Source organism: Excalfactoria chinensis, chromosome 18 (assembly GCF_039878825.1).
Source record: "Excalfactoria chinensis isolate bCotChi1 chromosome 18, bCotChi1.hap2, whole genome shotgun sequence".
Taxonomy (NCBI): Eukaryota; Metazoa; Chordata; class Aves; order Galliformes; family Phasianidae; genus Excalfactoria; species Excalfactoria chinensis.
Window position 1 is genome coordinate 225,296 of NC_092842.1, and position 27,254 is coordinate 252,549.

Here is a 27,254-nt window from a genome sequence, read left to right on the forward strand (position 1 = left end):
CAGGGCACAGGGGTGAGGGGCGCGGAGCCGGGCTGGGGCTGCGCGGGGCGTCCCGAGAGCAGCCGGGCTCATGGCGGACACTGAGGGCGCTCAGGGCAGCGCTGATGTGACCCCCCAGCCCCGCGGAGCCACGAGCCGCCCCGACACCGGCAGCGCGCTCCGACCGCGCGGGGCGGGGCTCGTTGCGGAGGGGCGGGGCGGCCGGGAGCGATCGCTCTGCGTTCGGCTCGTCGTGCCTGAAGCGCGGAGCGGCGCCGCGGGCGGAAGGGCGGAACCACAGAGACGGCGGCCAGAGCGGCCGAAGCGGAAGTGCGGGGCGGCGAAGCCGGAAGTGCGGGGCGGGGAGGCGGGGGCGGGCCCAGCGGCGTCCCCGGGCCGGGCCCGAGCCGAGCGGCGCCCGTTCCGCGTGCGGCGGCAGGATGACACGATGGCCGCGGGCGGCGCCCTGCTCCCGGACAGCGCCCCGCTCCCGGACAGCGCCCCGCTCCCGGACAGCGCCCCGCTCCCGGACAGCGTGCTCCTCGAGATCTTCCTGTACCTGGACCACGCGGCCGTGCTGGCCGTGGGCCTCGTGTGCCGGCAGTGGCGCGCCGTGTCCCGCGACGAGTTGCTGTGGAAGGAGCTGTTCTACCGCTACTACCGCGTGTCCCGCGACGTGCCCCGGCATCCAGGTGCGCCGCACGTTCGGGCCGCGTTGTGTCCGCGGGGTTCGGCAGCCGCCGCAGCCTGACGGGGCGCCGCCGGTGGGTCCGTGCGCTGCGGATGCCCGGCCCGGAGCGTCCCGCGGGCGCCGCCCGGCCCGGCGGTGAGTGGCGGTGAGTGGCGGTGAGTCGCGGCCCGGCTGGATCCCGCGATAATCGCTGCCGGCTTTTCCCGCTCGGGGCCCGCAGGCGCCGCTCCGCGCTGCGTCCCATCCCCGGCGGCACCTGGAAGGGCCGGAGCCGCGTGAGCTGCTCGGGCTCCGTTCCCACGAGGTGCGGGCAGCGGCTGCAGCCGGTGGCGGAGCGGAGCCCTGCAGCGGGTGAGCGTGCGGCGCCGTGATCGGACGGACGGCAACGCGGTGCCCGACCCACTTTGCTGTGGCTCGCTGGGCTCGATAATAGGAGCCTCTGCAATAGGAAAATGACCCATGAACGGTGTTGGCTGGGCACCCCGCATTGCCCGCCCTGCCTGTTGATGAGGGTAGACGGTGATACAACAAGGGGGAATGGTTTTATGACAAGGGGGAATGGTTTTAAACAGACGGGGGAGGTTTAGGTCGGATCTTAGGAAGTTTTTCACCCGGAGGATGGTGACCCAGCGGATCGTTCCTGGGGCTGATGGCAGGGAGGGGAGGTGGGCAGTCCCGGGAGCTGAGGAGAGCCCTGCCAGCCCCAAACTGCAACGTCTGAGCATCCAGGGAGCCGTAAGGGGAAGCACTGGGAGTGTCTGACCAGGTGGGATCCTTCCTGACTGTTTTCCTGGCTGAAACCGAGGACTTTGAGGCTCTGCTCACTGAGCAGTGCTGGGATTCCCTGGCAGCAAACTGTGCCCTGCCTCAGGGGAGGGAGCCTCCGAGGCTACAGCGAGGTCCAAAAACCGTCTGTCCTGTTCAGTGTAACTAGGAAAGTTGGCCATTATCCATATAAATGTCTAATCCTCTTTTCTTCCTTGGGATTTGCTGCCACAACAACTCCATAGGCACATTAAAAATTTTATTTATCTCTTTACTGTCAGTGAGAAGTTGTGTGTTCCTTGGAAGAAAAGGTTTTGTGTGTGTGTTGGAGTGGGAAAACTACTAAGAAAAACGTAAAGCCCTGCTAACACAGCTGAAGCTGCAGGGACTATGGCCACAGCAGAGCTCCTGGCAGCACTGTGTTTTACTGGAGGCTGATTTTGTGGCTCCAGTGTTCACCTCAGGTCTGTCACTTCCCTCCCATGTACATTCTTGTCATATGTCCCTGCTTGTGTTCCAGCTGCCGTCTCCTGGTATGATGAGTTCCAGAGGCTCTATGACACTATCCCTTGCATTGAAGTGCAGGCCCTGAAGGAGCACAGTGACCAGGTTTTGCACCTGAGCTTCTCTCACTCTGGCTGTTTGTTTGCATCGTGCTCCAAAGACTGTACTGTTAAGGTAACGTGGTGGCATTCCTTGCACAAAACTTTCAGCTTTGATTTTTTAGGGCTCAGCTGTGAGTGCAGTGTTCAGGAAACCCGTGGAGAGGTGAAGCCTGACGGGTGGCTCTGGGCTTTTCATCTGTAGCTGCTGAGTTGTTCTCAAAGCCACAGAACTAATGACTTTTGCCAGTGTAACCTTGAGAGGAGCAGATTCCAGCTTCAGCCCTTCTGAAGATAGTAGAGATGCCTAGCTGGCTCTGGCTGCTTTCCAGGTGCAAGCCAGTCCCTCATTGTGACTAACAGTAATAATGACCTGCTGCAGAATATGTCTTGCATGGATGGTTGTCTTAGGAGAGATCTCTGTCAACATGCTTAAAAATCCAGCCGTGTTGCTAACTTTCAGTGCCTGGCTGATGGGGAAGTTTGGAGAAGTGCAGTGTTTAGCTGCAGCTGTTCCCTGTCAGTGGAGCTGACAGAGAATTTGGGTCCTGAAGGTATTTAAGTAGGGCTTTCAGTAACTTTTTGTTCCTTTGACTGGCGAGTGCTGACAGGAGAGGTGAAGTGGGACAGCCTTCAGGCTTCTTGCAGCTTCCTGACTGCTTGTCCATCTGCCTGTAGATCTGGAGCAACGAGCTGGACATCTCCCTGCAGCACAGCTCCAACATGAGGCCGTACAACTGGAGCTACACACAGTTCTCCCAGTTCAACTCCGATGACTCCCTCCTTCTGGTGTCCGGTGTCTTTGTGGGTCCTCACAACTCCTCATCAGGGGAGATTGCCGTCATCAGCATGGGTAAGTTATGCCTTTCACTGAGCCTTCCTGAGAGGTGTAAAGTGGTGGGAGATGGAGTTTTCTTCTGCTCCTTGCCCTTTGTATGCTGTGGCCTTGACCTGTGCTTGTCCTTCTTTCCAACATCTGCACAGAGGGTCCTGGTTGCAGTTCTTTGGGTAGGCCTTCTGGGTATCCTTAGGGATAACTCATGTCATCACCTGAAAGCGCAGTGTGGCATATATGTTCTCATTTAATTTCATCTCTAAGCGAGAGTCTGGGCAAGGTGTGAGGTGCCTGTGCTCCCTGCTGTCATGAAGCCGCCATTTCTGCCTTGAGCAGAGCTGGTCCTGCCCTGAGGTCTCACGTGGCTTTGAGATGCAGTCACCCTGCCCAGCTCAACCTTTTCTGCTGCAGTTCTGTGAAACCCGCTGAACCCAGCTGTGTTGTCTCTTGCCATTCTGTGCTACAACCAAGGAGTGCTGCTAAATGCACAGCTCTCCTGTTCAGAAGGGCTCCCATGGGGTGGGAGACTGGGATCATGTGAAGAAGATCTGTATGTGTTTGACTTGTTCTTGTCCTTGGGGCATCTGTTTTGGGCCGTGCTTGGAGGAAGGCTGTGTAGCTAGGTTATATTCTGGACTGGTTCTGTCTGGCTGCCGTTATGTTTTGTTGTCCCTCTGCATGTACTTCCCACAGATCTCTGTAGAGGAGAGAAATGGTCTGTGTCTGCAGCCATGCCTTGGGGCTGGTCACTGGTTGGGCAGTGTCTGCTCAGCTTGCAGTGAAGGTGCTGTGTCAGTGCCTCCCCTGCTGTGGGCTGAGACCTAACTCCATTTCCCATTCCTTCTGCAGTGGTTTCTCCAGATCCCCCGTCTGTCTCACGCTCCTGTTTCCCCTCTCTTCCAGAGAACTTCACATTGCTTTCCAGGGTGAGGAATAAACCTTATGACGTGTTTGGCTGTTGGCTGAATGAAACAAACTTGATATCTGGCAATCTGCATCGGATTGGGCGTATAACCTCCTGCTCTGTGCTGTGGCTGAACAACGCTTTCCAGGTGAGGTGCCTCTGTTCCAGCTCCTCGGGCAGTGCAACTTCCTGCTGGTTCTCATGGGAAGAAAAGCTGTGGAGGAGATGTGAGAGGGAAGCAGTGGCTCAGACCCTTGTCTGCCCTGTTTATCTCCTCTGACTCACCTGCTGGATACTGAGCTTGAGGCAACCCTGGCATGGAGTTTCTCCACCCTTGGTGTTATAGTGCTCATTGCAATATCCTTATTCTACCCTTTGCTTCCATTATTATTATTATTATTATATTTGCCTTATTAATTGGGATGAGGAGTTGGTGCAGAGTTGTAGAGCAAGTGTTGCTGAACAGGAGGGCAGATGAACTGTGGCGGGGTTACTGATGTGAGGCTGGGCCTGGGATGGCTGCAGCCTGGCACGTGTCGAGCAGTGACTGTTCTCCCACTTGGCAGCTCATTGCATCGTTCCTGGAGGTAGCTGGGAGGCTGGCTCTGTCCTGCCTGCCACAGCTGAGATGTGTGGGCCGGGTGCTGTCTTACACTGTGCTGAGACCTACAGATGGAGTGTGTGCTGGCCTTAGCCTCTGTACTGCTTGTTTGTTCTCTGCTGCTTGTGCTTCTCAGACACATTGCTCTTCCATGTCTTGCCTCTGTCCTGTTGTCACAGCTGCACATCCTGGTGTTTTGTGTCTTTGATTCAAACCTTTGATCTATCTGGAATTCCCTGTGGAGGCCGGGACCCTTCCAATAACCACATCTTTGTGTTGCACCTGACACTGCAGCATTAACTCGTGCATCTCCAGAAGGCATGGAATGACCTTGCCTGGTTTGTTGGAAATGTTGACGTGTGGCTGCAGACAGCCAGAGCAGGGGAGAGATTTGCAGCCTGTTTTGGGGAGCAGACAATGCAGCTGATTCTGCTGAGGGGCACATGCAAGCTCCGGGAGCACTGAGTTCTTCTCCCATTGCTTCACATAGGCTGGAGGGATGGTGATTTGCACTTCACCTGTTTATCATGGGAGGCTGTTCCTGAAATTCTCAGCAGTGCCAACTGGTGACCTCAGGCAGGGAGGTGGGAGCAGGGCTGCCCGGCCTCTGTGTTTCCAGCTCAGATGTTTTCCTGCAAAAGCCTGGCCCTGGCTTTTTGTCTCCTCACATCCACCTCCAGGATGGGAAGGAGTGTACAAAGCTGGTTGGCATCTCTGGCAGGTCCTGATGGTAATGCCTAGAGATGCCTACAGGGCAGTACTGGGAGGTCAGTGTGTGACCAAAGCCAGCAGATGGGCTCAGGCTGTGGGCGGTGGCTGCGTGGAGGCTGTAGGAGCAGCACAGTAGTGAGGGGACTCCTGCTTACTTCTCTTTTCTGCTCCCAGGGCATAGAATCTGAGAATGTGAATGTAGTGAAGAGACTGTTCAAAATCCAGAACCTGAATGCCAGCACTATCCGGACCGTGATGGTGGCTGACTGCAGCCGGTACGATTCCCCAGACCTGCTCCTGGACTACGAGGAGCAGCTGGCTGCCTCTTCCACCTCCACCTGCCCAGTCTTTGATCTCGGCAGTGACAGCGAAGAAGAGGAGTCCAAGCCCAAGCAGACTCCAGAGCCAGCAGTACAGGAATTGCCGGATGATGGGGGTGTGCCAGCAGAGGATGAGCTGCAGCAGTTCTTTGATGATATCATGGGGGGCTGTGTGAGGCCTGCCATGACTGAGGCTGAGCTGGAGAACAAAGTGGCTGAGCTGTTCATACGCAACAGAACTAAACCGCCTGAGGTGAACCTGCTTTCCACGGACAACAGCAGCAAGACAAAATACTTAATTTTCACCACAGGGTGCCTCACCTACTCTCCGCACCAGATAGGTAAGGCTGTGGTTGAGCTCCAGGGCACATCAGCCTTCTTAGGGGTGTGGGCTGCAGCTACACTCTGGATGTTAATCTGGAGAAGACCTGTGTTGTTTGCTGCTTGTTTGTGGTGAGTTGCAGTTTTGCTCAAGCTGGGTTCTCTTTTTGGAAACACCAAGTGGTCTGTGCCTGCTGGGCTCCCTGAGGCTGAGCCTTGCAGGAGGTTGGTCCAGCCCCGGGGCTGCACAGGGAGAGCCTTTCTGCAAGCAGAGAGCTTATGGGGCCATCACAGCTCCTTTGTGCTGCAGAAGCATGTAGCCAGGTGAGGCTGCAGTGGGTGGGTTGGCCTGGGCTTCTCATCACTGGGGCTGAATGTGGCAGCATGTCACTTACAGGTACTGTTCTGGCCCAAGGCACTGCTAGTGAGCCTGGAAACAGCCAGCAGGGACAGGAGCCCTGTGCCAGCCCTTCCCTCAGCCCCTGACTGGAAACAAGCCAGTCCTCCTTTCTTAGCAGTGCTGAGGAAAGTCCCTTCTTGAAGCCGATGGGCTTTCGTCAGCCCTGCTGGTTTGTGGCAGAAGCCCATGGATGGCACGATCCTCCTTTCTGTTCCTAAGGGATTAAAAGGATCCTGCCCCATCAGATGACAACTGCTGGGCCGGTGCTTGGGGAGGAGAGACGTTCGGATGAGTTCTTTGACTCGCTGGATCACGTCATTGACATCCATGGGCACATAATCGGCATGGGTCTCTCCCCTGACCACCGGTGAGTATGACTGGGTGGGGGGAGGAAGCTGCCTGCTGGCCTCGGGCAGCAGAGAGTTTGGGTTACAGCTGTGTGGGGGCTTTGGAGTGAATGGGAGGAGAAATTACTTTCTGCCTGGAGGGGAAACCTCTCTGCATCAGACTGGGGTGAGGCACTCTGCATTAGGGCACGTGGCTGCCACTTACTGGCTGCATGGAGTGGTAAAAGAGAAGTCTGGAAGCACCTGGGTCATCTCAATCAAATGCCTCTTGGCTGAAGTTATCCACAGGGACCCATTTGCGTACCTGCATGTGGCTGCCACGACAGTGGTTACTTGTCCTTCCTTGAGTGCTAGCAGTAAACTACACCTGGAAAACAGTCGCCTGTGGCCCTGCTGCCTTTATCTAGAGCTGAGAGCAGATTCAGACCTTTGCTGCAAGTCTCTGGAGTGCTGCTGGCAGGAGGAGGGCCCTGTGCTGGCCTGGAGCAGAGAGCCTGCCCTGGCCACCTTAGACATTTACATCCCGTGCTGATGAAAGGTGAACATCTGAGCATTACTCCCAGTCCTGTCAGGAAACCTTTCCTCCCTCTGTGCTGCTGAGCCCTAAACGTGTACAGGTCAGGCACAGAGTCATGGCAGAGTGAAGAAGCTGCCCGCAGCAATACATTTCATTCCTCAGACAGTGGGATAGTCTGCTGTCTTTGGTATTGGTTTTAATGAGACAAAAGAGGCTTGGCCTAGTCTGCAGGACCTTCCAGCTCTAACCCCTTCCTTTCCAAGGAGCAGTTCAGCACCGTGTTTTGTTTCTGCCTGTGTTTCAGAGCTGCAGGCCTGCTAAGGACCAGCTGTGTGGTCCCTGCCCTCCCTGCCTGTGCGAGGGGAGAGGGTTTTATGCTGTGGCTCCACGAGCGCAGGGTAACCCCTCTGCTTTTCTCCCCAAGATACCTGTATGTGAACAGCCGTGCCTGGCCTCGGGACTGCGTCATCTCCGACCCCATGCAGCCACCCCCCATCGCTGAGGAGATCGATCTGCACGTGTTTGACTTGAAGACAATGAAGGAAGTGAAACGAGCCCTCCGTGCGCATCGGGCCTACACACCCAATGAGGAGTGTTTCTTCATCTTCCTGGATGTCAGCAGGGACTTCGTGGCAAGGTGTGTGGCACTGGGGTGGGCAGGATGCTGCCCCGGGTATGGGGTGGCCTTGGGTGTTGTGCTGTGCACTGTCATGCTGCAGGTAGTGCTGGTCCGAGAGCAGGAGGCTGCTGTGAGCAGGGCAGGAAATGGGAGGCTTGTGAGGAGCGGCGATGGAGTCAGAGGGCGCTGCTGGAGGATGTTCTGGTCCTGTTGTGAAATCAGCAAGGAAAAAGGAAACGTGGAGCTGTGGCTTGTTTGTCAGTGGGTGGCAGTTGTTCTTGAGGGCTGCAGGCCGCAGTTGTTACAGGGCAAGTTGGGATGGCTGGAGCAGGCTCAGTGCAGCCCAGCACAGGGCTGGCTTGCTGCAGGTGCCACAGCGTGAGTCTGGCTGCATTTCCAGAGCTTTAATTGATGCTGCTGCGAGGCCTCATTTCAGACTCCACTTCTGGAAACCCAGCTGTGTTTGTGGCAGGGCCTGGGTCACAAAGGGGATTTGTCCCCTTAGGGTGGGTGCCCACGGGCGATGGCACTGCAGACGGAGGCTGGGGCTCCTGGCTGGGTCAGGGCGCTCGGTGCAGAAGGCAGAGCCTGCCTGGCCGCTGTCCTCACTGCTGTCTTGTCTGCTGCAGCGGGGCAGAAGATCGCCATGGCTACATCTGGGACCGACACTATAACATCTGCCTGGCCAAGCTGCAGCACGACAACGTGGTCAACTCGGTGGCCTTCAGCCCAGTGGAGCAGGAGCTGCTCCTGACAGCCAGCGATGACACGACCATCAAGGTGTGGCGCTCCCCTCGCACCGTGCGAATCCAGCAGGCCAGGAAGCCCAGGCCCAGGAAACTGCTCTTCTCCTGGCTCATGAACCAGAAAAGCTGAACCCAGGTATACCTGCTCCTGCAGCTTCCTCACTGCAGCCACCTCTGGAGCTTGCAGTGCTTTGAGCCCTGCACAGCAGAGATGAGCTCTGAGCACACCAATCCTGTCAGCTGAGTTAGGAGGGACCCCGGCAGTGGTAATGGCTTCCTCCTTGGAGCATCTGCTTCAAAGACAGAATGTAAGGGACCTGTTCCTGGGTCCGGTGGACGGCAGCCCAAGCTGGTCACTGCAGGGAAGCCTCCCCACAGCTTATCACAAACGCTGCTACTTGGTCACAGCTCTCTCTGGGTGAGCTTTGGTCTCAGAACGGACTGAGGCACGTCTCCAGGATTTGTACTGTGTGGGCCTGGAACGTGGCTGACTTCACTGAGAGCTACTGGCTACAGAGCACCTGCAAAAGCAGTGGTACAGTGCTGTGCTGCCTTATTGTGGGTCTCTTTTAATATAGTAGTTTTATTATTGTTTTGTTTGTCCCAAATTTCCATGGGCAACTCGTCTGGATGCTGGGTGTGCCTAGTGCCACCCCACAGTGTTTGGGCCACAAAGGGAGGGCAGGAAGGATCAGAGGGCTGAACAGGCAGTGAGGGAGGCAGTGCTGGGACAGAGCTGGAGGAGCAGGGCTGCCCTGCCATTGCCTCCTCTTACAACTAAATCCCGATACCATCAGTTTACAAATCTGAGAGTGGGGAAGAGCTGGTGGTAACACAGATCTGGCTTTACCCTGGTCTTCCCCTGTTCTGCAGCACCTGAATAAGCTATGGCATTGGTAACGTATTTATTCCAGGGGCATTGCTGTCCCTTCCAGGGGGTAAGCTGTGATGATGGGTCTCATGGTCACCTCCCTCCCTATGCTACTTGAGTTGTGGCACTTTAGGTTTTCCTGGTTTGTTCTCTGTGAGCAGGTGAACAGGCGGAGGTGCAGCCCTCCTGCCTGAAGGACTAAGTGTGAATAAGCCTCCTTCCACCAGGGCTGACTCACCTGGGGGTTGGTGATCAACTCCCTCTGAGGGCTCCTCTGATGGGGGAAGCTGGCTCACTTTATGAACTCAGTGTTGTTTACTCTGTATTTGTCCCTGAAGCTTTTCTCTTTCCAGCCTTCAGCCAACTGTTAGAGTCTAAAATTAAGCTCCTAATCTCCACTTGGCCCAGACAGCAGGAGCTGAAGCTCCCAGGCCAGCAGTGACCCCAGGAGCTGCACCTGCTGTTAGGCTCTGGGCCCCCCAGCTTGGGAGCACCAGGGCGGGTGTCTGTGCCACTCACAGCCTCAGGTTGCAAACAGACTTCATGGAGACAGCGGCTGCTGTCTTAATATGCACTGATGGCTTTAACAGCTCCTCCAGCCCTCAGCAAGCGGGTTTCACACCCTTCTCTTGCTCTGCCCCAGCAGGTGCCCATGGCTTTATCCAGAACCCCCATACTCAGGTTTTCTGTCATCACAGGACTTCTAGAAACAAGGGAGTCCTTTGTGAGTGTGTGTGTGTGTATGGGCGTGCACTCAAGATCCTAGACCCAGCTCTCGGTCCCCTTACACAGCAACAGAACAGTCTCCACCTTCTTACATCTTCCATCCTGCCCCAAGATAGCAAGTCCTGTTTTCCTCCCTTGGCGCGGTGTAGTAGTGAGCAAGGCACTGAGGGTTTATGTTTGTACCAAGTTTTGCTCTTCACCATGGCATTGAATAAATACTCTGCTAAAGCATCTTGGCAATGTAACCTTGTTTTTTCTTAGTACTATTTTTTCTACAGAAGCAAAACTGAAGCCAGAAGTACAGAATGGCCCTGCGTGCTGCAGGACCTGGGCAGTACTGCCTTCTTGCTGTCCTTCCTTGCCCTGCCTGCAGGAAAGCAGCTGAGCTGGGGGTCAGCTCACCCCACAGGGGCACGACCCCAGCTCTGGGTATGGGGCAGAGCGTGGGGACTGCAGTAAGGCAGCAGGAGACCACAGCATAGCCCTGCTGCTGTCCTGGCCCAGCACTGCCTCATCAGCCCCACACAGCGATGGAGCCTCCCGAGTTCCACAACACAGCAGCTCCTCACGCTGCTTTTATTAGAGTTTTTCACCACACACCGTCCTCAAGGAAAAGCGACCTCACAGTGATGGGCTGAGGCGGGTGTTCCCTGGGAGCTGTGTCAGATGGGGGAAATCAAGGAACAAAGGGAAAAAAAAAGAAACACTCCAGCTGTGCTTTGTGCCAAATGTCCATCTTACAGCACAGCTTCAGCGCTGCATCCAGGGGAGCACCTCACCCACATGCAGTGTGCAGCAGCAAGGGACGCACACTGCCATTAACCCTCAGCCAAAGGGGATGCTAAAAGAACCAGAAGAGGACCAGGCAGCGCCATCAGCAGCAGCGCTCAGCCATGGCCTGAGGGCAGGGAAGCAGCAGCACAGGGAACAGCGCTGGGCTGCTGTGCTGCTCCATCACCCCAGTGCTACACACAGCTCCTGGCAGCCTCCCCGACCCACCTGGCTGAGCCTGTGCTCCACAGCAGTGCCAGCACCACGGAGGCAGACCTGCAGCCCCCCTGGCAGAGGGTGCTCAGCACACACACATTGTTTCACCATAACATGTAATTCCCACTCATCCCCCCCGTACACTGTCCCAATTCTAAACTAGTGAAGCTGACACCCACTCAGGGCAGACATCGGCCAGGGTCCCTCCTTGGCAACTGCTTTCAGAATGGTCTGCAGAGCCCAGCTTTTGCCAGGCTACGTTCCCTCCTAAGGCACTGAGGTGAAGTACTGCTGGGCCCAGCAGAGCCCTGGAGACAGGCTGGCAGAGAGAGGGTCTGTGCAAAGCAGCAAGGCTGCAGGCAGGGTGCAAGCAGCAGGGAGCATCCCAGTCCCACTCCACAGCCATCCCCTCCACTGCCCAGACTGGAAAGAACGCACAGCCCCCGGCCAAGCTGCAGCCTTCACCTTTGCACAAAGTTGGACTGCAGCAAGGAACTGGGCACAGGACCCACACAGCAGCCAGTGCTGCTCCAAGGGAGTGGGGATGCTGTGGGCACAGCTCCAGCCCTTCACCAGGCTTTAATACGTGCCCGCAGCAGATGCAGAGCAGCCTGGGGTCATTTTTCACTTCTAAGTCCCAGCTGCTCTCGCTGTGTTCCAGGCAGGGGGCTGTGGAGCTCAGGGCCTCCTCCACGGAGCACACAGCAGCACAGCAGCAGAGCAGCACAGCACCCACAGGGCTGGGGACAGCAATTGCTGCCCCGAACCGAGGGAGATGCGCTCCCCTCACAGAGGCAGAAATTGCAGCCCTGAGCACTGAGGGGTGTGTGGGGGGTCACCACTCTCCAAGCAGCAGCAGCAGCCTCTCTGCCTGTCCTCCAGGGCAAAGGAGCAGTGCTGGGGCTGGAGAGGACCCGGGCAGGGGTAGGGGCTCAGCCCTCCCAGCTCACCACTCCCACAGCTCTTGGGGCAGCGGGATGGGGGAGGAAAAGCACAAGGAGGAAAGGAAGCAAGCTGTGAGGGGCCAGCGCGGCCAGCGGCCAGTCTGGTGTTACACGTGGCCACCACAAAACAACTCCAGAGGGACACACGGGCCGCGATGGAGGGATGTGACAGCAGGCTCTTCTCCACGAAACAGAGACCTTCTCTGGGGAACAGGCACAGGGCACTTGCCCAAAAGGGAGCAGTGCAAGCAGTCCAGAAACAGAAAGGGCGAAAGCAAGCTTCCCTCAGGGACCGCTCCAGCCCTGGTACCAAAGGCTCTCCAGGATGATGAGGATTGGGCTTGAGGAGCTCAGGGACCAGGGAGGGCCTACCAAGTGATGCTGGAGAGCAGGGCACGGTGGGTCTGGGGCACGCTGGGGTGCCCACAGTGCTGCAGCCATCCCATGACCAGGGTTAAATCACAGGATGGATTCACATCTCAGGCCTGCTTCCAGACACCGTTCTCCCACCACTGCTGGAGCCAGCCGCTCTGGTTATGCAGACCCCTGCACAAGACCAGGTTTCAGGTGACAGACATTTCTATCTAACGCCACAGGCAGCCCTGCTGTGGCCCCATACAGCCCTGCTGTGGCCCCGTACAGCCCTGCTGTGGCCCGATACGTCCCAGGCAGCCAATGCTGCCAGCCCAACCTGCTCTGAGCACACCTGACCAAAAACGCAGCCACAGGGACACAGGGCTCCCCTGTGCCACCTTGTGCAGACAGCAGAGGCAGCAGTGCTGCACATGGCCCAGGCTGGGGGCAGCAGTGCTCCTCAGGACAGCCCTGCTCCCAGGACACGCGTCCAAAGCCCAGCCTCGCTACAAAGCTCCGAGGCCACATGCTGAAGCAGCCGGGGGAGCTGAGCTCACTGCCCATGGGAAACTGGAGCGGGGCCGTTCAGACATCCGAGTCCCTGCAGGAATTCCTGCACACACAGCCTGCCAGCGTCCACCCCAGTTCTTCTCCAGAAAGGTCTCTCTGACGCCGGGGAAGAGGGCTCCCATCAGACACCTCGTTTCCATTCAGCACTAAGGCCCCTTTTTGGGAAGGACCAGGTCCACGCTTCCGCCCCTCCTTGCTCCGAGACCTTCCTGCAGGGCAGTGCCCAGGGGCTGGCTCTGCGTTCCCTGCTCCATGCTGAGAGGGTTAAAGGCCCGTGAGGTCAACGATGGCTTTAATGAAGATGGCGTCATCGCGGACGTAGGAGTTCTTGGCTTCCATCACGGAGACGGGGCAGAACAGCGGGCAGCCGCTGGCAATGTTCATTTCCGTGACGGGGCGCTGGAAGGAGGAGGAGGTCACGTCAGGTCGGAACGCATCAATGATGTGCTCCCGGTTGTTCTGATCCAACAGCATCAGGGTCACCTGTGGGAGGTGTGAGAACACACAAGAGCAGCTGAAGGAAGAGGACAGCGGAGCCCATCTGGGCGGCTCGCTCACTGTGGCTGCGAAGCACAGCCATCCAAATGTAACAGTCAGCTTCCATGGATCAGAGCCACCCGCAGCCAGAGCAGCACAGAACATCAGCCCTCGTCACTGACACCGCGGGGTGGCAGAACAATCACAAACTGAGCAATCCCTCGGCAGGCACAGAGCTCCTGCCTCCCACACCGCTACCTCCTTTGGTCCCAGAGAGCTCCCATCCCACCAAGAACTGATGCCGAACGCTCAGCTCAGCATCAGGCATTTTGCAAAGCCCGGGAGCTGAAATCTGAACGGGTGATGCCGTGCAAGCACAGACTGCAGGCAGCGCAGCATGCAGAGGCGGGTCGGCCCTGTGGCAGCAGCACGGCTCCGCTCTCTCCAGCACACTGACCTGCAGCCCTCGCTGCTCCCCACGCCCTGCAGGATGGGATGCTCTCAGCCCTGGAGCAGCTGGTGGCTGCAGGCCGTGCTGGGGGCTCCGACCCAAACTCACCTTCTGGTTGAAGGGCCAGCGCAGGAGAGCATCGTTGGGTCCTTTCATCACCACGAAGAACAGGGACAGATGGGTCCCTCGCCCGGTGCCGTCCCCGTTCAGGTAAACACGCAGACACATCTTGTAGCCGTACTTGCTTGTGTAGAAGGCTGTTAACAAACAAACACAGCGTGGGTCAGGAAGTGCAAAGCCTGGCACCAAGCGTCCTCTGAAGACTCTACAATTGGGACCCCAGAAGAAACCAGGCTGAGGCTGTACAGGGCTGGGGGGGTTGGGGGCACACCAACACAGAACGCCCCTCACTTCCCAGCACCCAGAGCTGCAGGGAGGGACGCAGCCTCACCTGGCCCCAGCAGAGCAGCACAGCAGCCGCCTTCTGACAAAGCAACTGGGTGGTAACCGCACTTCCTTCTATTTGCTTTACAGTGGATTTTATCTGCTATCTCTTTGCTCCTGCATTTTAATACAAACCCAACTGCCATACTCATTTTCCTTTCCCAGCCCACCCCTCTGCTCCCAACCTGAACAACACCCACCTGCCCGTTTCGCTTTGTAAGAGGGAAAACAACCTCCATAATGACTTTTCTAAACCAAACACAACATTCTCAGTCCAGTTCCTCGGCTGAGGCAGCACATGGAATGGAAATTTCATCTGAGCGGTGCTATCAACTACTGCAAGAAGAAAACTGTGCAACCCTGCTCTTGCAAAACAGAAGACAGCCTACCCCCTTCCATAGAAATCCCAGTGTGCCAGGCACAGGCAACCTTCTCTTCCCTCCAGCTGCCTGCTCACAAACCTCCAGGAGCCGACTTGGTCATGACCTTGGACACAAGGCGGGTCCCCCAGTCAGGGCCTGGCAGTATCAGCTCCTTCAGGGCACAGGGAGCAGCAGAACCCAGGAGCTGCCACCTCGCACCGGGCTCCAACCTAAAACTGCAGCCTCGGGAGGTGCTGAGGTCAAGAAACTGTGAGTGCTGGGCAGGGTGCAGGGGGGAAGGTCCTAGCTCTGAGCCAGACAAAACAGATCTGAACCCGATTCAGTTGCTCTGAGAAGGAAGGAAGTGCCGCCCTTCTAGAACAGGACAGAGACCAGGGGTTTTCCACAGCTGTCACTGACTTTTACAAGGAAATGCTAATTGCATGCACAGTTTCAGTGGCAGTTTAGTTCCCCTCAAGAAGGAGGAATCCTTTTTGCCTTCAGGTTTTCATAAGCAAAAGGACCCCAGACAGCCTTCACCCCCAGGGAATGGTTAAAAATAGTGTTAGAAGTGCCCTGCTTTTATCTGACCCAGCAACAGTCTGGTTTTCCATTACACCAGGAAGCAGCGCAGCATTTACACCCCCAGCTCAAATGCAGCTCTGGCCAGTTTCAGAAAGTGCCCCAAAGGGCAATTCCTGAACTGAGAGAGCTGCATTTTCCACTGAGAAATTACAACGTCTTCTACAAGGCAGAAAGCGCCTCCCCCAGCACAGCTCTAACATTCAGCCCAATGCTTCTTATGGATACGAAACAAACTAGAAGATGGTTCAGATTTCCCTGGGAAATAGGGAAGACCAGAAGCAGAGCAGAGCAGCCGTGCATTCCACATGCTGAGGTCATCATTACAAGCCCCACAGCCAGATGAGGCACAAAAAGGCTTTATCCATTTTGGGACAATAACCTGGAGAGAAGATGGCAGGAGAGCGGCCTGTGATCGCCTCCTGGCGCTTCCTGGCAAATTCTGTTATCTTCCAGATGAAAACACCATCGTAGGTGGAAGCTTCCATGTTGCGGATCTTTTCCTCCATCTCAGCCATGGCCAGGTCCTTGAGCCCAATGCTCCTTTCCAGCTGCCGAACCTGCTCAGGGGGACAGACGGCACAGCCTGGTCAGATGCTGCAGCGAGCAAAGGGCCAGGGGAAGAAACGCAGGAGTGTAAGGCAACCCAGTACAGCCTCCTTTGGAACCCCATCCTTCTGGAGAACACACACTAATACAACTCAGTCTGAGCCAGAAACCTCCCAGCCATGAATGGAAAACCTCTCTCCGTGAGCACTTCCGTTGTGTTGCAGAACAGGGGGGAGGTCGAGGGGGAAAAAGTCACTTTTGTGACAAAAGTAGATTGAGAAACAGAAGGCCCTATACACAGCCAGCCAAGTTCGTTGCTGTGAGGCTGCAGGGTTACATCTGTATGGGCAGATTCCAGACTGAGAGAGCACAGAAACCACAAACTGCACAATTCCCAGCCCCAAGACATAAGGGCACTGCACCAGAACACAGAGCAGGGAGCTCCTTCCCTCCAGGCTGAGCCCCCACTATCACACTTCTCCAATGAGCGGCTGGGAATGCAAAGAGATTCAGTGCAACACCGGCTCCTCCCTCTCCAGTTGGAGGACTTCACCTACCAACATCTCAGTGCATCAATTACTAACAGAAACCATAAAGCATTTGCTTTAGGTCAATTCATTTTCCATCTTTTCCAGGAAGCTCTCAAGGTTGGCCATAGTCACAAATGGCATCTTAGTGCTACCTTCAGATTTACGGAGAGCCAGGAGTGGATGCAGGTGGAGCTTTGCTAACAGCACGGGAAGGAAGCTGACCCTTCTGGCTCTGCTCAGAGCGTGGGGAACCCAGGCCAGGCGCTACACACCTTGTTACTCAGCGTCTCGATCTGCTCCTGGTCTAACCGATGCTGCCGGCTGTACGCTTCAGCTGTCAGAGATACCCTTTCTACCTCCCTATTGAGCACGCAGACAATGTTCTCAAAGGTCACTGTTTTCTTCTCCAGGGCATCACACCTTCCCAAGAGCTCCAGGGACTTGAAGAGCTCTGACTCTGGGCAAAGGGAGTTTGCTGCCAGCAGTGGGGAGCTGCTCTGTGATGAGGGAAGGGCAGGAAGGTGCTTCAGGTCTCCGGATCCACTCTTGAGGCTGAGCACAAAACTCAGCAGCATGTACAGATGCTCTGCCAGGCACTTGCTCTCGTGTTCTGGTAGCTTTTCATTTTCCACCTACATGAAAAGAAATATATCCCATTCAGCAAGTTCAAGCTGTCACCATCCACAGAAAAATGTCCTCCTCTTGAGGCCACAATGTTAGCTTCAAATTATGGAGGGGAAAAAAAAAATCAAAGAAAAGCAGTTTAAAAAATGTGAATTTTGTTGGTGTTTTTATTACAGAAAAGCTGTGATCATACACTGCGATGGATGCTTAACATTCCCTCAGCTGCACACACTGTTCTGCTCTGCCCCCCTCCAGTCTGTTGCAGAAGGGCTCTGTCAGACTGACTTAGCAGCACCAGTGGGCAAAGCCTCACATAATCCTCCCGAGAAGGGATTTACACCAACATCACCAGTCAGAGCTGAGAAACCCACGTCACACGGGGAAGTACTGCCCTGCCCAAGCTCCAGCAGTGGAACGAGCTGTGGGATGCCCATGTCCGTGCTGACAGCTGTCAGCACCATCACCACCCAAACCCCAAAGCATTTGATGCAGTTCTCAAAGTGTCCTGCATTGCTCGTTCTCTGGTACCCAAATCTGTGCAGTAGATAATGCAAAGTGGCATTTACAAAGGATCTAAAACACCACTCTGACGAAACAGCTGAGCACCAGGTTGGGCTACAGCCAGCTGCATGTCACAGCTAACACTGGAACCGAAAACAAGACAGACAAGAGCAGACAACCCGTACCATCTCCGCACAGCCGACAACCTCGAATCTGCACGGCACTTTACATTTGCCACAATTCTTCACATGGTCCTGAAACTAGAAAAGAAGATAATGTTAAATGGGTCTTACGTCACACAGGTCGCTCCCTCTCCAGCTCACTGAGGTCTGGGAACCTGAAGACAAAGTGAAGAACGGCCTCAATCCAACACTAATCGCTGGCAGCCACGTGCAACTCAGCCTGCTCACAGCTGGCAGCTGCCCTGAGCCATGGGGCCAAAGCTGGAGCTCTGCAGAGCAGTGCCAATAACCCACCAGCCTCTGAGATGACTCGCTTGGATTCCCACACAGCACACGATCATGATTTTGAGTGGGAAACATTCTCATCTCTGACTCCCTTCCACTATGTTGAGCCTCATGGAAGAGCCACGTGTGCACAGCGGGATGCCACCTCATCGCTCCCCCACTCTGCTCCTGGATGGTCGCAGCTCACCTCAGCTCTGCTGCCCTCCGCCAGCCACATACCTTCTCTCTGGGGATCTTCTTCTTCCCGCAGCCATCACAAGTCAATGGAAATTTTGGGCAGACTTCATCGTGAGCCTGTAAAAGAGCAGACAGAAAGTTTGCTGCGCTCAGAACTCTTTGCACCGGCTCAGTTCCGTGACCTCCGGGCTGCCTCAGCCTTGCTTTAAAGAGCTGCTGTAACATTTTAAAGTAAGAAAACAACAACAGTCAGATTACAGCTTTGATGAATAACCAACGGGAAGCTCCATGCAGGGCTTTGCCAGGAAAAGGTGCGTTGGGGCAGCGCTGCAGCAAGGTCAGGGGTGTCATTTTTTGTGATCAGTTCAACAGAAAAGCATTTTTCAGCCAGAAACGGAAATCATTTAAAACCGCCCCAGATACGCCACGTTGTGACATGGATCACGGCAGTGCCAGGCTCTGACTGCAGCACACACTGCTCAGTGGGCTCTGCTGGGCTCTGTGCCGCTGCCACACGGCTCAAACCCATCTCCTTGTGCACCAACCCACTGAAACAAATGATACTTGGCTTCTGTAATGAGCGATCCAGAAATCACCTCTTGCTTTTCTGTCCGAGGTTACACGAGCTTCGATACACCTCTGCAAATTCCATTAATAGGCAGATCAAAATTGAGACTAGAATAGAAGCGTGTTTAACAACACAACACCCTTCTGCTGGTAACAGAAGAAAATGATCATGATATTTACAGAGCAGCTATCTGAAACCAGATGCCTTGAAACCTGCTCACATTTATCTGTATTAAAACAAGTCACCGCCTCCGGAGGGGGGTCACGTGTGAGTTGTTCTCTCACCACATCACAAACTGGAGAGTGAAACCCACGAGTGGCTCAGGTTGGGCATGCTGGGAACTCTCTCCTTTCCTTGAGATGAGCAGGCAGAACAAAAGGCTCTCAGCGCGGTCCCTGAGCAGCCACCTCCTGGTCCCCCGGGGCAGAGGCAGCCTGCAGAAGGGCTGAGCCCTGTCCTCCAGCTGCTCCTGCTCTGTGGTTCTACAGCACCAGACAACACCTTCCCCACGACACGCAGAACGCCGGCACAGCAACAGACGCTCTGGCTGAAGCGGGAGCCACTGCAGGAAGAGCCTCTTGAAAGAGGGGATGCTGCACTTCTGCACCAGCTGTGATGGGTGAAATCACCACCTGGTTGTTGGCAGCCTCCCACCTCGCAGCGCTCCTCTCTGTGCTGGCAGCTCCCCACAGCACACAGCCCTGTGATGGGCGCCGAGCTCACAGCCAGAGCGCTGCAGAACAGCCCTGCATGGTTCCAAGTGCCACTCAGCAACACGAGCTCCAACCAGCACAGACCCAAAATGTTCACGGGACATTTTAACATTAACAGCGTGGGGCTCCTCCAGAACCCCCACTTCTGCCCCTGCCCGCTCCGTGTGGGTGCCGTATCACGCAGGAATGCTGTCTGCCAAAACCCACCCTGCCCAGCAGCTGGGGCAGGCACACGAGCCTGATCTGCAGCACTCCACCACCCAGGGATGAGGCAATCCTCCTGCCATAGCCCTCCCAAGCCCACGGCTGCACAGACGGGCAGCTCTGATACCCAGCACCAGCCACAAGCAGCATTGGAAGCCATTGATGCCACCGTGCCAGGTAAGAGCAGGTCACTCTCCCGCTGGGGGAGGAGGAAGGAGACAGGAAAGGAACTAGAGCAGAGCTGGAGGAGCACGGCTCAAGTCAGATCGTCCCCTGCTACCTCAGCACCGTGTTTGCAGCAGGAGAAAAACAAACTTGGGCAGAGCTCAGCCTCCGCAGCAACACCTCCTCCTTCCCACCCAACCACACCAAAGCCATCGGCTGATCTCACAGACCGATCGCCCTCCCTAAAAACAAAGTGCTCCCATTAGCGCTGCTGAACAGCACGTCGGCTGCACCCCACAACGATGGGCAACTGCAGGAGCTGAGCGGCTGGGGAAGCAGCCTTCCAGCAGTGTCCGGGGGCCAGAACAGCCCCACGCTCATGGGCAACCACTGCAGCACAGCACAGCGGGACGCAGCGGAGGCACCCGGCGCTCCTCCCCTCACCTCCAGGTCCCGCAGCAGCCTGCGGTGCGCAGGATGGAACTCTCGTACCTTAATATCAGGGAAGTAGAAAAGTGATTTGCAGTATTTGCAGTTGAGGGTTCTCTCGGGGCACTCCCGCTCAGAGTGGCGCTCCTTCTCATTCAGAGGGATCACACCCCTGCATGCCTTGCACTCAACCAGCAGGAACGGGCAGTTCCCCTCATGGCAGCTCTGTGACAGGGAGAGCAGCACAGTTCAGTACAGACGGACAGAAAAGCAGACACACACACAGGCAGAGAAGCTGGGTTTAGCAACAGCAGCTGATCCCTGGAGCTGGAATGATCATCTGCTAAGGAATGCCAGGAGGAGCTGCTCTGCCAGGCCTGCGTAAATGAGACAAAAGGGAAAACTGCAGTTTAATCTGATTGCTGCTCTGGGTCTCAAAAGCTGAACTTGACTTGAACTACCGCTGAAAGTCACCATCCCCACGTCATGGTGGTGGAACAGGACGTGTCCTTGCCCCCAGCTGCCCTGCTCCAAACAGGGCACAAATGCACACCTGTTCTATGGGTGTTTCTCAACTGCACTGGGAAATCCATCAGCAAGACACAATGACAGGGACAAGGCAGGCAGCTGAGAGCAGCCGGCAGCACTCTGCTGTGAGCCCCTGGTTCTCTGCACACAGCGCAGGCTGGGCTGCACCCCGCAGTGCTCCACACAGCATCCCATGGGTGCAGATTGCTCCAGGAAAGCGCTCTGAGCATGGAAACAACAAGCAAAGACATGCACAGAGCCAAAGGGGGTGGCAGCAGGGAGGGAGCAGGTAAGAGGAAGGAAAACTTGCAGAAAGGCCGAGGAGAAACCGCTGGAAGGGACCGGCACACAGAGCATGGCCAGAGCTGTGGCACTGCCAGCCCAGACACTGCAGCATGGCTAATTCACCCTCAGGAACTGCTGAACCCGGGGCTGGTGCACAGATCAGCCACCACTCACAGCTCAGAGCCGTGGCTGGGTGCACCCCAGGGCATGGAAACCACGGCTGCCTGCACAGTGCTTGCTGGAGTGCAGCACAGAAGTTGAGGTGATGTCGCAGCTTTCACAGGGCCTTCCTCGCTTCTGTTTGCAGAATGAGGACCTCTGCTGCACAACTTTAGGAGTGAGGAGACAGATGTTTGATTTGGTATCCAGAGGTAGAAAGAATTCAAGGCAGCGCTTCTGTCAGCGAAGCAGCTCAAAAGGTGGCAGTGGGGTCTGGGCAAGGCTGGCACCACGAGAAACACTGAAAGCAGCGGCAGCATTTCTACCATTCCCTGGAATGGACTCTGCCTTTCCTACTGCTCTGAGCAACATGACGCTGTGGGGCAGCCAAGGATGCTTTCCCCTAATTCCAGTTGTGCAGTTCCTGCCAGCCCAGAGGATGGATTCTGCCAGGAGGACTCAGGTCTCAGATGGAGCAGCCCGAGCTCCCTGCTGGGTGGGAGCTGCTCCTCACTCTGCCGGAGCCGCTCTGTCCACACCAACGATCTAATCTGCCTCCAAGGCAATTCAGCGTGTCCATTTGGGGCTCTCATGGCTGGTGGTGAAGTGCTGCTCGATAAGCAGGGAGGTTCAAAGAACTGCAAGCACAGATAACACCACGGGTCCAGCTCCCAGATACCAGGCAGCTACTTGGCAAAGCCCCAGGATGTGCTGCCCGCATCAGCCAAGGTCACGGCCTCAGAACAGCCCCGTCACAGCAATGCTGGGCACCAGCGCATTTCACAGCGTGCAGCTCAACTCACCACTGCTGCACAGTCCTGACAGTCAAACACTGACAGGAGCTACCAGCAGAAAAACCTGCTCTGCTCCACACACTGTGCCAAGCAGCCTGCAGGGCCCCGCTGCTCTGCAGAGCTTCCCCTTCCTCTGAGCACATCCAGCCCCTGGCACGGTTTTGTTGCTCTCCTCTTATGTTTTAATGACAAATATATTACAAATAAAAATGTTTTGTTATGTTACCTATATTATGTACCTTACAAGGGCTGCACTGCAAGTGCTGCCTCTTGTTGGCCCACAACACCAGAAACAGATGATGGTGGGATGGCAGCAGAGGCTGAACCTTCACACCAGTATCCCGTTACGTGTTGCTGCTGTGTGACAGACGGCAGCAGAGGGGCGGTGTGACAGAACGGTGCATGACATGGGAGTGCATATGGAGCAAATATATGGCATTGAATTCCTCCATGCAGAAAAAATGCCAACGAGTGCCATACACTGATGCTTGTGAATGCTGATGGAGCCCAGATAGTGGATGTGAGCACAGTGAGGGGTGGGTGGTGCATTTGCAGCCCCCTCCCACGTGCCTGTTGCACCCCCACGCTCACCTCCCACCGCACAGCCTGGATGGAGCCGCCAGCCACTGCTGCTCCCCATGGGAAGGCACTGTTTGTGGGCTTCAGCTCCTGAGAGCAAGGGAGCATCAAGTCCCTTCTGTTGCAACAGGAGGCCCTTCTGGACACCCCTATGTGCTACTGCGGGGTACTGCAGCACGTGGGTCCTCCTGGGAAGGAGCAATCTGGTTCACATCAGCCACCTGAAAACAGCCAAATCTTCCAACTCCTCATGCTATAAGGAACTTCTGCCCAGGGCAGAAGGATCACACAGAACCAAAGTGCCCTTTCTGGACTCGGAATAGGACCGGTTATCACCACAGCTGATAGAAAATCAATTTCAAACATTGCCATCTCGATTAAGCTTAAAATGAGAGCTCCCCTTCACGCAGAACTTGTTGGGCAGACCCAGCACAAATATTTACATTGCTCCCCCAAGCTCCTGGACACCACAGGACATGCTTTCTTGGTCCTTCCCTTTGCTTTCAGGTCACAGTTTTAGTTTCTCTGCCCCTGCTCAGATTTTCCGCCTGCACCCAAAGGCTCCTGCCCACAGCTCGCCTTCCTGTTCAGACTGATTATCACCAAACCCAGATCTGAAAAGGGGGTGCAGATTAAAAGGAAAACCCCTGCCAGCCCCACCGCAAAACACTTCAGCTGAACACCACCAAATATTTACAACTGCATCCAACAGTCACAAAAGTGCATTTATAAACCCAGGCGTGTTCCGAGTGCCTGCACATTCCGTACGCTTTGCACAACTTTGAGCAGCATTGCAAGTCGTGTCTGAGCAGATTTCACTCTTTCAGTTCTGTATGTCCCTGTGAGACGTGAACTCCTGGGGCCTGAACAGAAAGTAAAACTGAGCTCAACTCTGTCCTTGTTTTTTGTAGAGCTTTGCAGCTGCAAAACATTTTTTACTTGCTTGTACCCTGATAACGTTTGCAAACCAGAAGTGACAGTATTTCTTGATTTATAAGTGGAGAGCAGCCAAATCAGTCTCTCAGTCCCAACGCTGCACTAGTCTTAAATGAGCAAACAATGAATTAGCTCGGAGGGACTTTCCATGTCCTGTCGGAAATAGCACAGCAAGGGACTTTCCATTGCAGGAGCACTGCTGCCACAGGACGTTACACACACTGTTACACACGCTGCTGCCTGCAACGCAACCGTACAGCAGAGGGCAAACTGCAAAGCTGAGCTGTGCCACCACGGCCACACTCAGCTGTGAGCCCGTGGGGCACTGCTGGCAGCCAAACATGTGCACAGAGCACTGAGTTAGCACTCAGCCCATCTCTCCTTCCCCCACGTGGGCCCTCAGCCCCACGCACTGCACACCATCACTGCAGGAGCTCTGGATGCTGAGCACAAGAACCCAAAGTAGCGCAATGTAGCGCCTCTTCCTGCCATCCTGCAGTGGCATTGCCAAGAGGATCCACACCAAGCTGAGACTCCTTTCTGATACACACCTCAGCCTGGCGAGCAATCAGGCAACAGCCTTTATCTAGGGATAGTGTTGGGGGAAGAAAGGCTTGTTCCTTTTGTTTTGGGCCCTTCATGTAATGGTTCATCCACTCTGTTAAAAACGATCCTTCAGGAGCAGCAGAACTTCACAAGTGGGTAAACATTGCTCCCAACTGCCAACACAATCTAATGATGCTTTCTGCACAGCAGAGCTGACCTGTAGGAAGGCACAGGGAAGCAAGTGGCTCACTGCAGTCCCCAGAATACTTCACATGAAGCACGTTAGCTGCACACATGCTAAAGTCCAAAGGCCTGGAGTGAATAGCAGGAAGGGCAAATGAAAACCTTTCCCGAGACAAGCAGAAAACATCCTGGAGGCACAGAGGAACTCGGAGCGGTGTGTGCTGAGCCTGCAAACGAGAGCCAACCCCCCTGCCCTCTTTCTGCAGGTGCTACTTGGCCCTGCAGCCAGCTGGAAACAGGACTGTGGATGGCCAGGCCGCCTGCCCCAAGCTCACAGCTCAGAAACAGACCGCAGGTTCACGCAGCACAGTGAACAACAGCCTGATTGTAAGGCACAGCTCCTGGACAGTTTCCTCATCTCTTAGGGCAGAAAGCACTGACAGGCAGAACAAGCGGTTCTCGTTGTGGAACTGAAGAGTTCAGCCCCTGAGATGACAAGCAAACCTGGAGTTCTTTCAGAGCAGCGCATGCCCTCAGCAGGACGCACAACCCCAGCCCCGCAAGGAGATCTCTGCGGCTCCCAGACGGCTTTGCTTACAGCAAAACAGAGGTGAAAGCTCCCATCATCACCGCCAGCTTCAGTAGAAAGAACCCCCCAAACCTCTCCTGTCAGCGCAGAGGAAAGGAAAAGTGCGCAGACACCAAAAGGCCTCCTCTGAGATTTACCTCATACTCTTTAATAGTCCCTTTCCACGTGCAGCCCTCGTTAATGCAGACAGCGGGCAGACTTTCCACCTCCCGACGAGCTGCGTTGTCTGGGAAAGCCTACAGCAGAAATAATAAATAACACAGCGATCAGTGGGGGGGGCACACATGGTCCGGCCTCTTCACTCTTTATTAACCATTCCCAACAAAAATGTAACATGGATAAAGAAAGGACTCCTCCCCGGGCAGTTGCCACATCCTCAGAGGTGTGCTAATGGCAAACAGGTCTTTATTACTGTACTTAAGTAGGTCGCTGCTATATTCCCATGACCTGGATTCTATAAGCTGGGGAGTTCACCTCGTTAATTGAAACTCTCGCTGCTCAACAGGACGTTTCCAAAGAGCAGACGGGCCCCAAAGTCTCGTGTTCTAAAGGAAAACTCTAAGTTTAACAGCAGGGATTTTTTTGTTCTTTTTGATGCATTTTTACTTACAGAGCTGGTTTCCAAAATAGAAACTCCTTCTTCATATATTCCTTCCTGAATGCAGCTCGCACACTTTTGGGGTCCAGAACTAGCAGACACAAAACCAACAATCAAACACCCAATTTATGGTACGACTGGTTCCTAATAACACAATGAGAGGATTCTCTTATCCTTCCATCTGCAGAGCCTTTGCTCAGGTGCAGTCTGGACACCCATTTCTGCAATTAGGGGCTTTTTATTCGTGAGTCACTCTTCTTCTAATTGCTCCTTTGAGGGAACCAAAGCGAACGCCTCTGAGCTGCCCCACCATCAGGGATAAGAGGCACCCGTCAGTCCAGGAGCAAACTGAGGGAAGCCGCAGAGGAATGAAGCACATCGGACACCACACAGCCCCGATGCTGAACCTCACAGCGCTCCTTCCCTCAGGCAGCACAACAGCCCTGCAGCCCCTTCATCTCTTCCACTTACTTCTAAGTCTTTGTTTTAAGGGCGAAGGCACGAGAGTTACCTTATGATTTTCTTCAAGCAATAGGAGCAGTAGCGATGCCCGCACTGAGCCTGGAAGGGCCGCCTCAGTATGTTCCTGCAGTCGGAGCAGAGGTACTTCACCTCCAGCTTAGTGCCCAGGATCTCCTTCGCAAACCCGGGCTGGTTCAGGTCCAGAGAGCCGGGAGGAGTCGAATTTGCTGCTGCCATGGGAACAAAAAATCCCGGCTGTACACCCAGAGCCTGGAAATAAAGACACGGTCCGTGTTTGGTTTTACCTGGCGGCCGGCACCGCCTATCACGGGGCGCGGGCAGCACCGGCAAACCGGCACGCGAGGCACGGAACGGCCTCGGCCCGGCTCGGCGCCCGCAGCCCCGCGCGTGGAACGCCGCCTCCGCCGCGGCCGGGAGCCCCAGGCGGACCCGGCAGCTGCAGGGATGACCCGAAGACGCCGCCCCGGCCCCGCGGCCCGGCCGCTCGAGGGCGACCGCGATCTCCGAGGCGGCGGGGCCGGGCGGGGGGGGCGGAGCGCGTCCCCACGGGGCAGAGCCCGTCGGAGCCGGCGGACCGCCTCGCCGAGCCCCGCCCCGCCCCGAGCCCCCGCCGCTCCCCCGCGGGCAGCCCGGCGGCAGCGCCGCAACTCACCGGTCCGTCCGTCCGCGCTCCGCACCGGAAACGCGCGCAGGCCCCGCCCGCCGGACACGTGGAGCGCAGCCCGCCCCGCACTGCGCCACCGCCCGGAACGGGACGGAACGGAACGAAACGGAACGGCGGGACGGAACGGGACGGAACGGAACGGCGGGCGGCTGAGGGCGGGGCGGGGCGGCCACACCCGGCACGGCCACACCCAGAGAGACCCCCCGCCCCCCCCGCCGAAATCACCCCCCGCGCTGCCCTCAGTGCCCCCCGCGGCACCCAGCCCTGGCCCCATCATCCCCCCATCATCCCTCCACCCACCCACACCTGCATCCCACGTTCTCGGCGCCGTCCCCCGGGTCCGGGCAGCACCGCACCAGGACCGGGCTCGGGTCCCCCCGTACGGCGGCATCCAGCACCGCCCCGGAGCCCCCACGCGTCCCCAGGACCCTCCCGGGTCAGCCCCGCCCCCCCCCGCTGCCCCTTAACTCAGCTCCGGCCTCCCAGGTAAGGCCCGGCAGTGAGCGCGGCCCCCACCTGCACGCACAGCGCCATGGCCGCCGCTCGCAGCCGCGGGTTCCCGAACCGACCGAGGCGGCGGCCGGGCAGGTTTTGTGCCACGGGAGGCGACGGGGAACCACGCGATGCGGCCACGTGGCGGTGAGGTCACGCCGAGGTGCTTTTCTGCGGGGAACTCGGCGCTGCCGGACTCACGCAGCAGCCGCCCCGCAGCCCTGCAGCCCCCTCCCCACGGCGCTGCCCGCGAGCTGCCGGTGCCGTCCTGCCCCGCACGAAGCTGCGGCCGACCCGAAGGCGCAGAGCCGGGAGCAGCGGGGACGTGCCGGCCCTGCAGGCGGGATGGCGGGGCTCGTCCGGCC

General features: G+C 56.4%; 2 protein-coding genes across 6 annotated transcripts; one reads left to right on the top strand and one right to left on the bottom strand.

Annotated features, from left to right (window-relative positions):
- The first annotated feature begins 1 nt into the window (after position 1).
- FBXW5 (F-box and WD repeat domain containing 5) lies at positions 2 to 10,186 on the top strand. Of its 2 annotated transcripts, XM_072352810.1 has the most exons (9): positions 2 to 447; positions 484 to 671; positions 1,956 to 2,113; positions 2,716 to 2,890; positions 3,776 to 3,924; positions 5,263 to 5,749; positions 6,349 to 6,496; positions 7,418 to 7,630; positions 8,242 to 10,186. In XM_072352810.1, exons 1-9 carry the CDS (start codon positions 71 to 73, stop codon positions 8,486 to 8,488), a joined length of 2,142 nt encoding a protein of 713 aa, XP_072208911.1. In that variant the 5' UTR covers positions 2 to 70; the 3' UTR covers positions 8,489 to 10,186. The 2 variants fall into 2 exon arrangements, with proteins under 2 accessions (XP_072208911.1, XP_072208909.1); XM_072352808.1 differs by having other exon boundaries at positions 2 to 671.
- A 4-nt stretch (positions 10,187 to 10,190) lies between these two features.
- Positions 10,191 to 27,059, bottom strand: TRAF2 (TNF receptor associated factor 2). 4 transcript variants are annotated; one of them, XM_072352812.1, is made up of 11 exons: positions 26,386 to 26,496; positions 25,762 to 25,982; positions 25,263 to 25,341; positions 24,790 to 24,888; positions 20,117 to 20,278; positions 18,017 to 18,091; positions 17,516 to 17,590; positions 16,478 to 16,837; positions 15,509 to 15,686; positions 13,847 to 13,995; positions 10,191 to 13,293 (listed from the first exon to the last, which is right to left on the bottom strand). In XM_072352812.1, exons 2-11 carry the CDS (start codon positions 25,947 to 25,949, stop codon positions 13,075 to 13,077), a joined length of 1,584 nt encoding a protein of 527 aa, XP_072208913.1. In that variant the 5' UTR covers positions 25,950 to 25,982; positions 26,386 to 26,496; the 3' UTR covers positions 10,191 to 13,074. The 4 variants fall into 4 exon arrangements, with proteins under 4 accessions (XP_072208913.1, XP_072208915.1, XP_072208912.1 ...); XM_072352811.1 differs by lacking the exon at positions 26,386 to 26,496 and adding an exon at positions 26,914 to 27,059 and having other exon boundaries at positions 10,198 to 13,293; XM_072352814.1 differs by lacking the exon at positions 20,117 to 20,278.
- Positions 27,060 to 27,254: the final 195 nt, after the last annotated feature.